We start from the raw sequence: 15,418 nt of genomic DNA on the forward strand, positions 1-15,418 counted from the left end.
ATATGAGCCGTATTTAGCACTAACTGAAGTTTATTTAGTGCTTTATCCGGGTAGCCGGAAAGTAGAGCATTGCAGTAGTCCAACCTAGAAGTAACAAAAGCATGGATACATTTTTCTGCATCATTTTTGGACAGAAAGCTTCTGACACACACACAATCACTAGTGTGTGTGTGTGTGTGTGTGTGTGTGTGTGTGTGTGTGTGTGTGTGTGTGTGTGTGTGTGTGTGTGTGTGTGTGTGTGTGTGTGTTTGTGTGTCTGTGTTGGGTGGAAAACAATGAAAAACAAATGTCTTCTTGTAAAACCAATAGTGGTTATACTTGTATGGTATTATCCCCAGGACCAAGTTTGGGAAACGCTGCCATAAGATATGAGAGAGAGAGAAACCTTGACTTCTTGTAAACTATTTCCTACACCAGTCCAACATTACGTGTATCAAGTGCAACATTTACTCAACAGTAAAACACTGGTGTTCCGAGTTGAATACCCTCTATGTCTTCACTGAAGGTGTTTTGCTCACAAGTTTAATATTAATGCAAGATATATTTAGATATAATGGTATGTCATGACAGTACGAATGCTCCACTGTCCCTTCCTGGCACTTTCAATTATACATTCTCCTCCCCGTGTATCCCACCAATGGCTGACCTTTCAGGAAGATTTGAGCCCACTCATCCACTCAACTGAGACACGAATGTCCTGTATGTCATTTTCAGTCTTCAATTCCTCCCAGCCCGTTACTATGGAAACTGTGAGTTGAGGCGAGTTGAAGACTAAAAATGCTGTACAGATACAAGTGGCGGCATGTGTTTGTCCCATGAAGACCTATGGTAACAATTATCAGAGAAGACAGATCATTGCCCTCTTGACGGGGGTATGGCACTTGGCTTATGGTGAGTACAATTTTCTACTTCTCTTCCTCTCAGTACAGTGGAGGTGGCCATGGATGTTGCAGATGGGTATGGTTAAAATTGCAAAAAAAAACAAGCATAGACTGAGAGGAAAAGATTGGAACAAATAAACAATCAACTACATCATAATGTTGAATTTGGTTTCGCCCCCCAGAACTTTACAGTTTCTACGTTTCTAGCTACCACTGGAGGTATAAAGTGTATTGGAGTTTGGACCTTGAACTATAAAGTCTATGGTTCAGAAATATCCCCAATTTAACTTGCCTTAACTTGTTTAATTACATTTGAAAAATGAGGGTGCCTTAACCTCTTACATCTTGACGTTCCGCTAGCGGAACACCTGCTCCAATATCCAATGATAGGCGTGGCGCGAATGACAAATTCCTCAAAAATACAAAAACTTCAATTTTTCAAACATATGACTATTTTACAGCATTTTAAAGACAAGACTCTCCTTTATCTAACCACACTGTCCGATTTCAAAAAGGCTTTACAGCGAAAGCAAAACATTAGATTATGTCAGCAGAGTACCCAGCCAGAAATAATCAGACACCCATTTTTCAAGCTAGCATATAATGTCACAAAAAACAAAACCACAGCTAAATGTAGCACTAACCTTTGATGATCTTCATCAGATGACACGCCTAGGACATTATGTTATACAATACATGCATGTTTTGTTCAATCAAGTTCATATTTATATCAAAAACCAGCTTTTTACATTAGCATGTGACGTTCAGAACTAGCATTCCCACCGAACACTTCCGGTGAATTTACTAAATTACTCACGATAAACGTTCACAAAAAACATAACAATTATTTTAAGAATTATAGATACAGAACTCCTTTGTGCAATCGAGGTGTCCGATTTTAAAATAGCTTTTCGGTGAAAGCACATTTTGCAATATTCTGAGTAGATAGCCCAGCCATCACGGCTAGCTATTTTGACACCCACCAAGTTTAGACCTGACCAAACTCCGATTTACTATTAGAAAAGTTTGATTACCTTTGGTGTTCTTCGTCAGAATGCACTCCCAGAACTGCTACTTCAATAACAAATGTTGGTTTGGTTCAAAATAATCCATAGTTATATCCAAATAACGGCGTTTTGTTTGTGCGTTCAAGACACTATCCGAAGTGTAAATAAGGGTCACGCGCACGACGCATTTCGTGACAAAAAATGTCTAAATATTCCATTTCCGTACTTCGAAGCATGTCAACCGCTGTTTAAAATCAATTTTTATGCCATTTTTCTCATTAAAAAGCGATAATATTCTGACCGGGAAAGCGTGTATACGTACAAAGAGAGAGAAAATAAAAGCATGGGATCCCCTCGTGCACGAGCCTGAGTTTCATAGTACTGTGACCGGCCACTATACAAACGCGGTACTTTTTTTCAGCCAGAGCCTGCAACGCCACGATTCAGCTTTTTGCCGCCTTCTGAGAGCCCATGGGAGCCGTAGGAAGTGTCACGTAACAGCAGAGATCCCCTGTATTGGATAGAGATAATCAAGAAGGCCAAGAAATGGTCAGACAGGGTACTTCCTGTACAGAATCTTCTCAGGTTTTGGCCTGCCAAATGAGTTCTGTTATGCTCACAGACACCATTCAAACAGTTTTAGAAACTTTGGAGTGTTTTCTATCCAAAGCTAATAATTATATGCATATTCTAGTTTCTGGGCAGGAGTAATAATCAGATTAAATCGGGTACGTTTTTTATCCAGCCGTGAAAATACTGCCCCCTAGCCATAACAGGTTAAAGAACTACTCATTCCCCAATTGAGTCCAGGTGACTCAAGTTAACCAGAGAATAAAGGATGTGTATTGTGTCCTAATCAAAGTTCAGTAGTGAGAACCTAGAGGGCTACAAACTGTCAGCAGTCCCTTGAGAGCAACAAGCGTTGTCTCACCTTGTGTATTCAGACCTTTTATCCAAATTATGACTTGAATTAAACACGCATTGAAAAGAAAAGCAGCCGACTCTGCATCTCTGCCTCCCCTGAGGAGCATTGAAAGGCATTACATTAAAGGCCTAATGAACTGTCACGTCCTGACCATAGAAAGCTGTTATTGTCTATGGTAGAGTAGGTCAGAGTGTGACAGGGGGTTTTCTAGTTTAGTTTTTCTATGTTGTCATGTTCTAGTTTTGTATTTCTATGTTGGGTTTTGTTTGGGACGATCTCCAATTAGAGGCAGCTGGTCATCGTTGTCTTTAATTGGAGATCATACTTAAGTAGGTGTTTTTTACACCTGGATTTGTGGGAGATTGGTTTTTGTACAGATCAGTTTAGCCTGCAGTACATGACAGTCGGTTTTTTCTTTGTTTATTGTTTTGTTAAATTAAATTTATCATGAGCACTGACCACGCTGCACCTTGGTCTCCTCATTGCGACGATCGTCACATGAACGTGTAGATGGGTACATGTAATGTAAAATATGTGCTCACAAAATATGTCCTCACTGGCTTAGAGCTTGTGTTCATTATCGACTGCAAACGTATGACCCCATCCAGAAACAACCCTTTGCTTATACCCCCATTACCCCATAGGCACATGTGTAGACCTGAGACAACTGATGTTGAAATTATGGCAAACAGTCCAGCAAGTTTATCAGAGAAAAAGATGGCGCTACTTACAGTGCCTTCAGAAAGTATTCACACCCCTTAACTTTTTCCAAATGTTGCTGTATTACAGCCTGAATTTAAAATTGACTAAATATAGATTTTATTTTACTGGCCTACACACAATACCCCACATCATGTTAAAGTGTAATAATGTACATTTTTTATTTGTCAAATTACTAAAAATGAGAAGCTGAAATGTTTTGAGTCAATAAGTATTCAACCACTTTGTTATGGCAAGTCTAAGTAAGTTCAGTTGTAAAAATCTGTTTAACAAGTCACATAAGTTGCATGCACTCACTCTATTGGTTAACATGATTTTTAATGACTACCTCATCTCTGTACCCCACACATACAGTTATCTGTAAGGTCCTTCAGTCAAGCAGTGCATTTCAAACACAGATTCAACCACAAAGACTAGGGAGGTTTTCCAATGCCTCGCACATAAGGGCACCTATTGGTAGATTTTTTTTAAAGTGGAATATACCTTTGAGCATGGTGAAGTTATTACTTACACTTTGGATGGTGTATCAATACACCCAGTCACTACAAAGATACCCAATACAACCACTCAGGGATTTCACCATGAGCCCAGTGGTTACTTTAAAACCGTTACAGAGTTTAATGGCTGTGATAAGAGAAAATTGAGGATGGATCAACAACACTGTAGTTACTCCATAATACTAACATAAATGACAGAGTGAAAAGAAGGAAGCTTCTACAGAAAAAAAATATTCCAAAACATGCATCTTGTTTCCCATAAGGACTAAAGTAAAACTGAAATGTGGCAAAGAAATTAACTTTATGTCCTGAATACAAAGCATTATGTTTGGTGGAAATCCTACACAACACATCACTGAGTACCACACTTAATATTTTCAAGTATGGTGGTAGCTGCATCATGTTATGGGTATGCTTGTCATCGGCAAGGAGTAAGAAGCTTTTCAGGATAAAAGAAACAGAATTGAGCTAAGCACAGGCAAAATCCTAGAGGAAAATCTGGTTCAGACTGCTTTCCAACAGACACTGGGAGACAAATTCACCTTTAAGCAGGACAATAACCTGAAACACAATACCAAGATGACATTGAATGTTCCTGATTGGCCTAGTTACAGTTTTGACTTAAATCGACACGAAAATCTATGGCAAGACATGGAAATGTCTGTCTTGTAATTATCAACAACCGTCTTGACAGAGCTTGAATTAAAAACAAGCTACTAAAAATAGGGCGTCTTCACACATTGTTCGAGCTATATTTCTAATCAGCGTTAGATTATTTGTATATTGTATTTTTTTCATTTGGTCTGGTTGGTTTCACCGTGCCAAATTTCAAACAAACTAAAATGCCTAAACAAAACCATGTGTTAATGCAAGTCATATGTTTAAATCCATCTATGATTACCAAGAAGCATAACTTGTCCCAAACTTCATATTACTTTTGCTTTGGTCTTCCAACAACATGCGGGAGAAATTTGCTCAATAGCTGCTCTAATTGCGACGTGAATAGCCTTTATTCAATAGCCTATTGTAACGAGTGCGCTGAGTTGAGAAGCAAGTACAGGGAGTGAGTGTTTTAATAAATAAACAAAACAATAAATACAAAACACAAACAACGTACTGACATGAAACAGAGTCAATAACACCTGAGGAAAGAACCAAGGGGAGTGACAGATATAGGGAAGATAATCAAGGAGGTGATGGAGTCCAGGTGAGTGTCATGAGGTGCAGGTGCGCTTGACGATGGTGAAAGGTGTGCGGGATAATCAACAGCCTGATGACCTAGAGGCCGGAGAGGGAGTATACCTGACACCTATATCCCCGTATAGCCCCCATCTCCCTTAATCTGCATCCAATGCGCTCATGAATGCGTTGCTACTCATAATGTTTCAGATATATCAAGTTATGGTACTGAGTGCATTTTATAAAATGCTTGCAGTCAAACAACCAATAATACTGGGCCTCCGGTTCTTTTCCTGTGTTTGGTCCAGACTGCTTCCTCACTGCCTTCTCACCTGCAGCGAACAGCACTATGGTAGGAATGGAAACGCACTGAGACCATCCTTTTTGAGCGAACCATGGTGCATTGTTTAGTGCGCTTCAGAGTGCGGATAGAGTGCTCCCACTAGTCCAAACTAACCGAACTAAGGGGAAAACACACGCCAGAGTTTGGGAAATATGCTATAGCGCACTTGACATTTAAAGGTGATTTTCAATTGAGCCGACAGCTTTTACCATGCCATCTCTGCGAATGCGGTAGCATTGCCTTTAAACGCTGCATTGTCGACTAGAGCACACAGATTGAATCCTGGCCTTATATAAACCCTTGTGTTTGCTGAGCTAGCCTCGGAGCACACTAACTCCTCTACCCCTCTTCGTGACATCTAGGTTGTATGTTTTCATCTAGATCCAGCTTCACTGTCATTAACATGACCAGAACAGTCAAAATCCATGACAAACTCAAACTTCCTGCTCATAGACCCGCTTTTGAAGTTTCCATATTTCACCCATATATGACCTTATGCTGTGTCTCCTGCTCTGCTTTCCATAACTCACTCATCTATCCAATTCTCTCAGTGCCTCAGTAAGGTTTGTGTTTTGACAGCTGACAAAATCAGGGTATGCTCAACAAGATCATAGAGTTTCTATGCTTTATACACCCCATGCCAGTCTTCAGTCTCTCCAATTTGACATTATGAAATGGGGATTGTGTTTACTTTGCCAATGCATGTACTGTGGGTCAACACAAGGTGGATCTGTGTTACTGTATCTTTGTTTTATCTGGATGATCTTTTCTGTGTGTGTGTCTATTGTCTTTGTGTATTCCCTCTGAAGAGGCAGCGGTGCCGTAGGACACTCTCCTTTTTTACGTCTCTTGAGAAAATGTAGTAGACTATAAGTATACATGAAACTCGCAGAGTATACTAAGTACACTACGTTTTCTCAAGGGAGGTGACGTCAGAGCCCTTAAGATGACGGTATGGAACGGGAGGGTTGTTAAAGTTCAGCCTGGGACGTAGGCCTTTTCTACCAAGGTCTCTGTCTCCATCTGTATGTGTGTATGCCTGTAATAAAAATGAACCAAATACCCTCATTGCATTGTTATGCTTTCAAAACTGGATATGAAGTTTTTTAATAACACACTCTGTCTGTCAGCCTCCAACAAGTGCTAAATTAAATATCTGCGCTTTGAGCTCGTCTTTGAGCTTTGTTGACTTTGTTGCAAAAAGTGATATCAGTGTGAAACACGGCACCTGTGGTTTCCTGATCAGTTTGTAGATTTTAAATATGGATGGCATGTTCATGCAGATTTCCTTCTATAACTTCCCCCCCAAACAATGAATTTCCATGCTCATCTGCTGCAGGCAGCTACTGACGCTTCTTTTCCGAAATGTTTTCCGATATGTTTATATAATGTTGTCGTATAACTTTTAGAAACACTTTATAAAATGATATAAGTATATACAAGTTACTTTGTTGGTGGATTAAGGGGATAGTGGAGTCACTGCGAATGTGAGTTGCTTTTCAAGTTATGATATGAGTTATAACAGCTATTAGGACCTCACTCCTTCCTTTACCATGCAGCGTGTCTTGAGACCAGCTATCTAGTCCATTTTGTAATCATTACTCATCTGTATGGGACGGGAGTATGATGTAGTGGTTAGGGTACGTATGAGAAAAATCAGTCTCTGTCACGTCCTGGCCAGTATAAGGATGAATTGTTATTGTAGTTTGGTCAGGACGTGGCAGAGGGTATTTGGTTTATGTGGTTCGGGGTGGTGGTTTTTCTAAAAAGGGCATTTGATTTATGTATTCCGGGGTTTTTGGGCACTGTTCCTTGTTTATGTAATTCTATGTTTAGTCTAGGTAATCTGTTTCTATGTTGAGTTAATTGGGGTGGACTTCCAATTGAAGGCAGCTGTGTGGTGTTGCCTTTGATTGGAAGTCCTATATTAGTTGGGTGTGTTTGTCTGTGTATTTGTGGGAGATTGTTTGTTTCTTGTTTTGCCGAGTGAGCCTTTCAAGACTGTTTCGTTGTTCGGAAGTTCGTTTTGTTTTGTTGTTTTGGTGTGTTCATTCTGAGTTAATAAATGTCAAGATGAGCGTACACATACCTGCTGCGTTTTGGTCCTCCTTAACCGACGACAACCGTGACAGAATCTTCCACCAACTAAGGACCAAGCAGCAGAGGAAAAGGCATTTCGAGTTGGACTGGCGGGAGAGATGGACCTGGGAGGAAGTTCTGGACGGGGATGGACCTTGGCACCAGGCTGGGGAGTACCGTCGCCCACGGGAGGAAATTGAGGCAGCCAAGGCAGAGAGGCGGAGGTACGAGGCCTTGGACGCGCTGAGGGTGAAGCACGAGAGGCACCCCCAATATTTTTTTTTGGGGGGGGCACACGGGTAGTTTGGCTAGGCCTAGGAAGAGCCGGAAGCCAGCTACCCGTGGTTATATGGAGGAGCGTATGAGGTGGAGAGCGCCATGTTTCGCTGAGGAGCACACTATCTCACCCATAAGCACGCACAGACCGGTGCGCGTTATTCCAGCCCCTCGCAGGTGTCGTGCTAGAGCGGGCATCCAGCCTGGTAGGAGGATGCCTGCGCAGCGCATCTGGTCGCCGGTACGCCTCCAAGGACCAGGCTACCCAACTCCCGCTCTACGCACGGCTACCATCAGGCCCCTGCACAGCCCAGTCCGCCCTGTACAAGCACCCCGCTCATACAGGGCTACTAGTTCCATCCAGCCAGGACGGGTTGTGCAGGAGGTAAGATCAAGACCGCCTGTGCGCCTCCATAGCCCTGGGTTTCCAGCTCCTGTCTCTCGTGCGGACCTGGAAGTGCGTCAGCCCAGTCCGACTCGTCCTGTTCCCGCTCCCCGCACTAGCTTGGAGGTGCGTGTTCCCAGTCTGGTACGTCCAGTACCAGCACCACGCACCAGGCTTCAAGTGCGTCATCCCAGTCCGACGTCGCCAGAACTGCCCATCAGTCAAGAGTCGCCAGAACTGCCCGTTAGTCAAGAGTCGCCAGAACTGCCCGTCAGTCAAGAGTCGCCAGAACTGCCCGTCAGTCAAGAGTCGCCAGAACTGCCCGTCAGTAAATAGTCGCCAGCGCCGCCCGTCAGTGAAATGCCAGAGTGGCCAGACTGCCCGGAGATGCCAGAGTGGCCAGACTGCCCGGAGATGCCAGACTGCCCGGAGATGCCAGACTGCCCGGCGATGCCAGACTGCCCGGCGATGCCAGAGTGGCCCGACTGCCCGGCGATGCCAGAGTGGCCCGACTGTCTTCCGGGACAGCCCGAGTGGCCCGACTGTCTTCCGGGTCAGCCCAAGTGGCCCGTCTACCCGGAGCTGCCGGGGTGGGTCGTCTGCCCGGAACTGCCTGAACCAGAGCCACATCCAGATATAGGTGGGTTGGGGGGGGTGTAGCACAGTGCCGTCGTTGACGGCAGCCACCCTCCCTTCCCTCCCTTTAGTTAGGGGGATTTTTTTGTTGTTGTTTGGGGTTTTTGTTAATTTGAGGTGCTTCCGGGGTTAGCACCTTTAGGGGGGGGGGGTACTGTCACGTCCTGGCCAGTATAAGGATTAATTGTTATTGTAGTTTGGTCAGGACGTGGCAGAGGGTATTTGGTTTATGTGGTTCGGGGTGGTGGTTTTTCTAAAAAGGGCATTTGATTTATGTATTCCGGGGTTTTGGGCACTGTTCCTTGTTTATGTAATTCTATGTTTAGTCTAGGTAATCTGTTTCTATGTTGAGTTAATTGGGGTGGACTTCCAATTGAAGGCAGCTGTGTGGTGTTGCCTTTGATTGGAAGTCCTATATTAGTTGGGTGTGTTTGTCTGTGTATTTGTGGGAGATTGTTTCTTGTTTTGCCGAGTGAGCCTTTCAAGACTGTTTCGTTGTTCGTAAGTTCGTTTCGTTTTGGTGTGTTCATTCTGAGTTAATAAATGTCAAGATGAGCGTACACATACCTGCTGCGTTTTGGTCCTCCTTAACCGACGACAACCGTGACAGTCTCTGTTGTCCTCTTATTTTATCAGGCTTTTTATATAGCCAGTCAAGGTTTCCTGCGCCTCACATTATCAAATACTCATTCTTGATTGAGAACCTAATTAGTTCAGCATTTAATACCATTTTGGAAATGTACAAATAATGAGTGTCTCTCAGCATTGTCCTATGTGAAAAGGCAAGGTGAGACAACAAGCTCGACGAACGATAGGGAGAAAAGAGGAAAAGGAGGTTTCCGACCAGACGGTTCTTGATTAGTCATAATTATTCACCATGGCACTTCTCAGAGATAGAGGGAACAAGAGAAAGGGAGAATTGATTTCCCTGGTGAGAAACGTGCAACTTGAATGGACCCTTTGTTTGTCAGCAGGAAGTAGGAGAGTTTAGGAGGTTGTGCCTGCGAAGGTGAGATGGGGAAACAACCTCAAGTAGGTACATAAGCATCTATAAGTGGTCTTTGTGGGGTTGGGTAGGAAACAACTTGAAGTTGGTATAATGGTCCTTAAACCTTAATCCTGCTGTTTGTGACGGATAAAGAGTAACAGCAGCACATACATTATTTGTTTCCCCCATTTTAAGGAAGGCAATGACTGGTTGGGTTGGAGTTTTGTAGCCTCACCATTCATTATACACTGCTCAAAAAAATAAAGGAACACTAAAATAACACATCCTAGATCTGAATGAATTAAATAATCTTATTAAATACTTTTTTCTTTACATAGTTGAATGTGCTGACAACAAAATCACACAAAAATAATCAATGGAAATCCAATTTATCAACCCATGGAGGTCTGGATTTGGAGTCACACTCAAAATTAAAGTGGAAAACCACACTACAGGCTGATCCAACTTTGATGTAATGTCCTTAAAACAAGTCAAAATGAGGCTCAGTAGTGTGTGTGGCCTCCACGTGCCTGTATGACCTTCCTACAACGCCTGGGCATGCTCCTGATGAGGTGGCTGATGGTCTCCTGAGGGATCTCCTCCCAGGCCTGGACTAAAGCATCCGCCAACTCCTGGACAGTCTGTGGTGCAACGTGGTGTTGGTGGATGGAGCGAGACATGATGTCCCAGATGTGCTCAATTGGATTCAGGTCTGGGGAACGGGCGGGCCAGTCCATAGCATCAATGCCTTCCTCTTGCAGGAACTGCTGACACACTCCAGCCACATGAGGTCTAGCATTGTCTTGCATTAGGAGGAACACAGGGCCAACCGCACCAGCATATGGTCTCACAAGGGGTCTGAGGATCTCATCTCGGCAGTCAGGCTACCTCTGGCGAGCACATGGAGGGCTGTGCGGCCCCCCAAAGAAATGCCACCCCACACCCTGACTGACCCACCGCCAAACCGGTCATGCTGGAGGATGTTGCAGGCAGCAGAATGTTCTCCACGGCGTCTCCAGACTCTGTCACGTCTGTCACATGTGCTCAGTGTGAACCTGCTTTCATCTGTGAAGAGCACAGGGCGCCAGTGGCAAATTTGCCAATCTTGGTGTTCTCTGGCAAATGCCAAACGTCCTGCACGGTGTTGGGCTGTAAGCACAACCCCCACCTGTGGACGTCGGGCCCTCATACCACCCTCATAGAGTCTGTTTCTGACCGTTTGAGCAGACACATGCACATTTGTGGCCTGCTGGAGGTCATTTTGCAGGGCTCTGGCAGTGCTCCTCCTGCTCCTCCTTGCACAAAGGCGAGGTAGCGGTCCTGCTGCTGGGTTGTTGCCCTCCTACGGCCTCCTCCACGTCTCCTGATGTACTGGCCTGTCTCCTGGTAGCGCCTCCATGCTCTGGACACAACGCTGACAGACACAGCAAACCTTCTTCCCACAGCTCGCATTGATGTGCCATCCTGGATGAGCTGCACTACCTGAGCCACTTGTGTGGGTTGTAGACTCCGTCTCATGCTACCACTAGAGTGAAAGCACCGCCAGCATTCAAAAGTGACCAAAACATCAGCCAGGAAGCATAGGAACTGAGAAGTCGTCTGTGGTCACCACCTGCAGAACCACTCCTTTATTGGAGGTGTCTTGCTAATTGCCTAAAATTTCCACCTGTTGTCTATTCCATTTGCACAACAGCATGTGAAATGTATTGTCAATCAGTGTTGCTTCCTAAGTGGACAGTTTGATTTCACAGAAGTGTGATTGACTTGGAGTTGCATTGTGTTGTTTAAGTGTTCCCTTTATTTTTTTTAGCAGTGTAGTTCATTTTTCTGATAATTCAGCATTCGAGCAAACAGATGCTGTACAGTTAGTCCAACTTGACTCAAGTCTTTCTGTCTCCCCATCTTTTTTTCTGTTTGTCCGTCTGTATGTTGGGGATGTGTTTGAACGTGGGCATGTGTGTATGTGTTTGTTCACTGGTATGCCAGTTCTACAGGTGCTTCCGAGCCCTGCTGAGGTGCCAAGAGCCCCAGAGGGGTTCCAGCGTCAGGAGCTCCTCCAAGGCGCCGACCAAAGCTGTCCGTGGTGGCACCAACAAAACCAACGACAACAACTTCACCTTCGAGGTGGCCTCCCTCGGGCAGCCCACCAGCGTAGTCCCCCAGCTGGGGAACGCAACTGTGTACGCAGCCGTCCCCGCTTCCTCTGACATGGTCAAGCCCAACATGGTGTCGCTAGTGGCCCACTACAACGGCGAAGGTCTGAGGCCGTCAGGGGTTACGACCTCTAGGAACCAATTACAGGGAGGGGAGGTGGATCCAGAGGGTCCGTCAAAGTGGATTTAGTGATGTTACGAAGCTTGCCTCTTGCCAGTATGATGGACAGGAGGCATAGAGGGAAATCTTTGAAAGCCTCATGACTCTTCGGAAGTGGAGCCACAGGAGCTACTAGTCCGTCTTGAGGAAGGACATCAATCTGTCTGGCTCTGCACAATGTTATACATTCTTTCGCCATTTACTTTCTCAAATACACCTATGGACTGAGAGTGGGGAGAAAAGGGTGTGAAGAAACCCTGTTATTTTTTTACAATTTCTAATGTTTTGTCAAATATATTAGTTCTATGAAATGTCATGATGTGATTTCACCGTCTGTACCTTTTACAGTACAAAGATAAAGAGCGATAAAGAGTGCATTTTTGTATTGATCTGAGATTGGAATAACAGATTGAGGAAACGCAATTATTGTATTCAAGTATTTTCAGGAGACAGTTTTCAAAGGTGTCAAGATGACAAAGCGCTAATGACAAAAAAACAACAAACACTAAAGGTAATGATGGGATTGTACTGTTAATGATTTTTTAGCATTGATCTACTGCTGAACTCAGCAGTTCCATCACTCAAACATATTCAATTGTAGCTAGTCACGTATATAATTTGTCATAAACATAGGTAGCATGTGTCTGGCATGTATACTTCTTTTGAAAAACATTTTATGTAAATATGAAAAAAAGTACAAAAAGTTCCATATGTGGGGCATGGATCTGGAGGTCCAGGGTACTGTTGGTTTTCTTTTCTCCCAGGTGGTAAATTGATTGATTAATGTAACTTATTGGCCAGAGATTCCACTCACTGTGTTAGGTCGCAATCAGTCCCTGATTATTTCTGGCCTTGCGGTCTGGATCTGAGAAAAGGGGATCTAATCTGTTCTGACAAAAATGTTGTAATTGTTTTACTATATGTTGGGTCTGTAGGCATTGCAATCCTCAAGTGACTTGAATAGAGCCCTGCTATGTAATATAAACTAGCTTTAACAACTTTACAGCATAATGTACAATAGTTTGTTCCTTTTCATGTGAAATATGATGGCCCGTGTTGTGATTAAGGGCCTACTACTAGATAGGTTGTTTACTTTGGCTAATTTCCTATTTGAATATCAATGAAGTACTTTGGGACATAAAACCATGAAAATAATCACATTTGCATCATACCCAATTGGGTCTGACTGCATGACTTGTTATGACATGATACTAAAGTGAAAGTAGAGGACTGGTAGAGCATGTCCTCTTGAGATATTGTATTATAACCTTAAGTCTTACAAAATGTACTGTATACATTGGTCCTCAACCTTTGAGGCTATGCTCAGTGCTTCAGGTGGAATAAAAAATGTGTATTGGTGCACCAGTGAGTAGGCCTAATGGCCCACTTCATGTACAGTGTGTGCAGTATGAACAAAGTGCACTTTCTGTTTTTTTTTTTTTAAGTGGAACACATTTTTGTTCAAATCTGAAAAATGCGACTTTTAAAGTGGCAATCAGCAGCTGAAACAATAACAAAGCATCACTGTTTCGCTAAAAGGCTGAGGTATGGGGCTGGAGAAATGTAGCACTCTCATTCATAGACAGAGCTATGGATGTAAGGACAAAATTATAGTTTTTACCATTTACATCATTTACAAACAATGGAGTAAAACAAGCTTATATTTTGGTTCTGACGGGGTACGACAGTTGAACTAAGGTCGTGAGGCATTTCTAAGTTGTTCTTCAAGAATCAATGGGTACATACACATTTATATGTCCAAAAATGTGTGTAGCAACTGCAGATTGCCACTTCAACTATGGACAAACCAGTTATAGTATGTAAATAATATTATACCAAAGCAATAGAAATTTCATACTGTATTGAGTGTTGCAGTTTATTAAAGACTTTGAAAACAATGTATAAAGTCTTCTGTTGATGATGTATTCAGTAAAGAGCTGCTGTACACACTAGGCCCATTGAAAGTGGAAACAAGAATCTGGTAACTGTGAAGTGAAGTGATGTTGTAGTTTTACACAATATGCAGATGTATGATAATTTAGTAGCCTTATCCGAGCCAGAACGTACCTGTTTCTGTTACGTGAAGCAACTTAATATAAAGTACACCACCTTGACAGGTCTAGTCTATTGCAGGACCTCACCCCCAATCCATCTCCTCAATGCTGAGTAGTGTCAACCTACTTTTGCATGAGACATATCTGTTGCAGTAGGAGAGGATGTATACAACATTCAGACACCTGTTTTCACTTCACCTCCCTTTCATGTATGATTGCCTGACAACCAAGAAGGCCATTTTATTAGCTTTAGGTAAGGGTTGAGGTTATGGTCAAGTAACAGGCAATATAACTTACCCTATATATGGCTGTAAAAGATTAACCACAAGCCTAAACCACAATCTTTTCTGGCAAAATGCCACATATTGATGTAACCCTCAAGCTATCAACATAAGTCACATAAGCAAAGGGTGGCAGAAGAGTATGCCACAATTGGCAAAGCACCAGATAAAACATGTATATCCTCCTTTAGCATTATAAAGTACTTTGCTCCTTAGAGCAACCGTAATGGAGTGTTTATAAAGGCTTCATTAAGAAATCATAAGATGTATTTAGTAAAGTGTAAATCAATTGACCCTTCGCTAACCCCCGCCCCCCTTGGTTACTTTTGCAACCTCAGACAACATTTTCCTAGGACACCCAATTCCCCCTTCTGACCACTGGCGAAATCCCCTCACAATGATCTAAAACTGTGTATTAATACACAATGAAATTGAACACAGACTACCCCTTGCTAATCAGGAGACTCTCTGGTATGTTGTGGTGGACTGTTATTACAATTGCTTCACAGGAACCTGGTAAAATAAAGGTTGTAGTGAGGCTATCCACTGGATGGCTCTGAATGCACTGTCAGCATGCATCCAAAGTTACTAAACACTTTTGGAGCTATCTAGTGCTCTCTCAAATTGTATCCTGATGCCGATGAGAGTTGTATTCATAACATGGCTAACTAAGCTAAATAACATTCATTTGAAAAAAAATAGTTATATTAACTAGCTAGCTAGCGATAACAACGTTGGGTGGTCAATAAGACTGAGAACTAGTTAGCTAGCTAAATGCTGAGCTAGCAAATGATGTAACAAATGTAATTTTGCATTTAAAAAGTACTCCAACAGGCTCTGCATTTCAGGAATCA

General features: G+C 43.0%; 1 protein-coding gene across 1 annotated transcript in view; it reads left to right on the top strand.

Moving 5' to 3' along the window:
- Positions 1 to 14,127, top strand: part of LOC106568690 (vertebrate ancient opsin-like) — a 107,846-nt gene extending 93,719 nt beyond the window's left edge. The window contains exon 4 of the mRNA XM_014139251.2: positions 11,903 to 14,127. Within this exon, the coding sequence (XP_013994726.2) occupies positions 11,903 to 12,259 (357 nt within the window). The 3' untranslated portion in view covers positions 12,260 to 14,127. The remainder of the gene's footprint in view (positions 1 to 11,902) is intronic.
- Positions 14,128 to 15,418: the final 1,291 nt, after the last annotated feature.

Source organism: Salmo salar, chromosome ssa14, assembly GCF_905237065.1.
Source record: "Salmo salar chromosome ssa14, Ssal_v3.1, whole genome shotgun sequence".
In the NCBI taxonomy this organism is placed as follows: domain Eukaryota; kingdom Metazoa; phylum Chordata; class Actinopteri; order Salmoniformes; family Salmonidae; genus Salmo; species Salmo salar.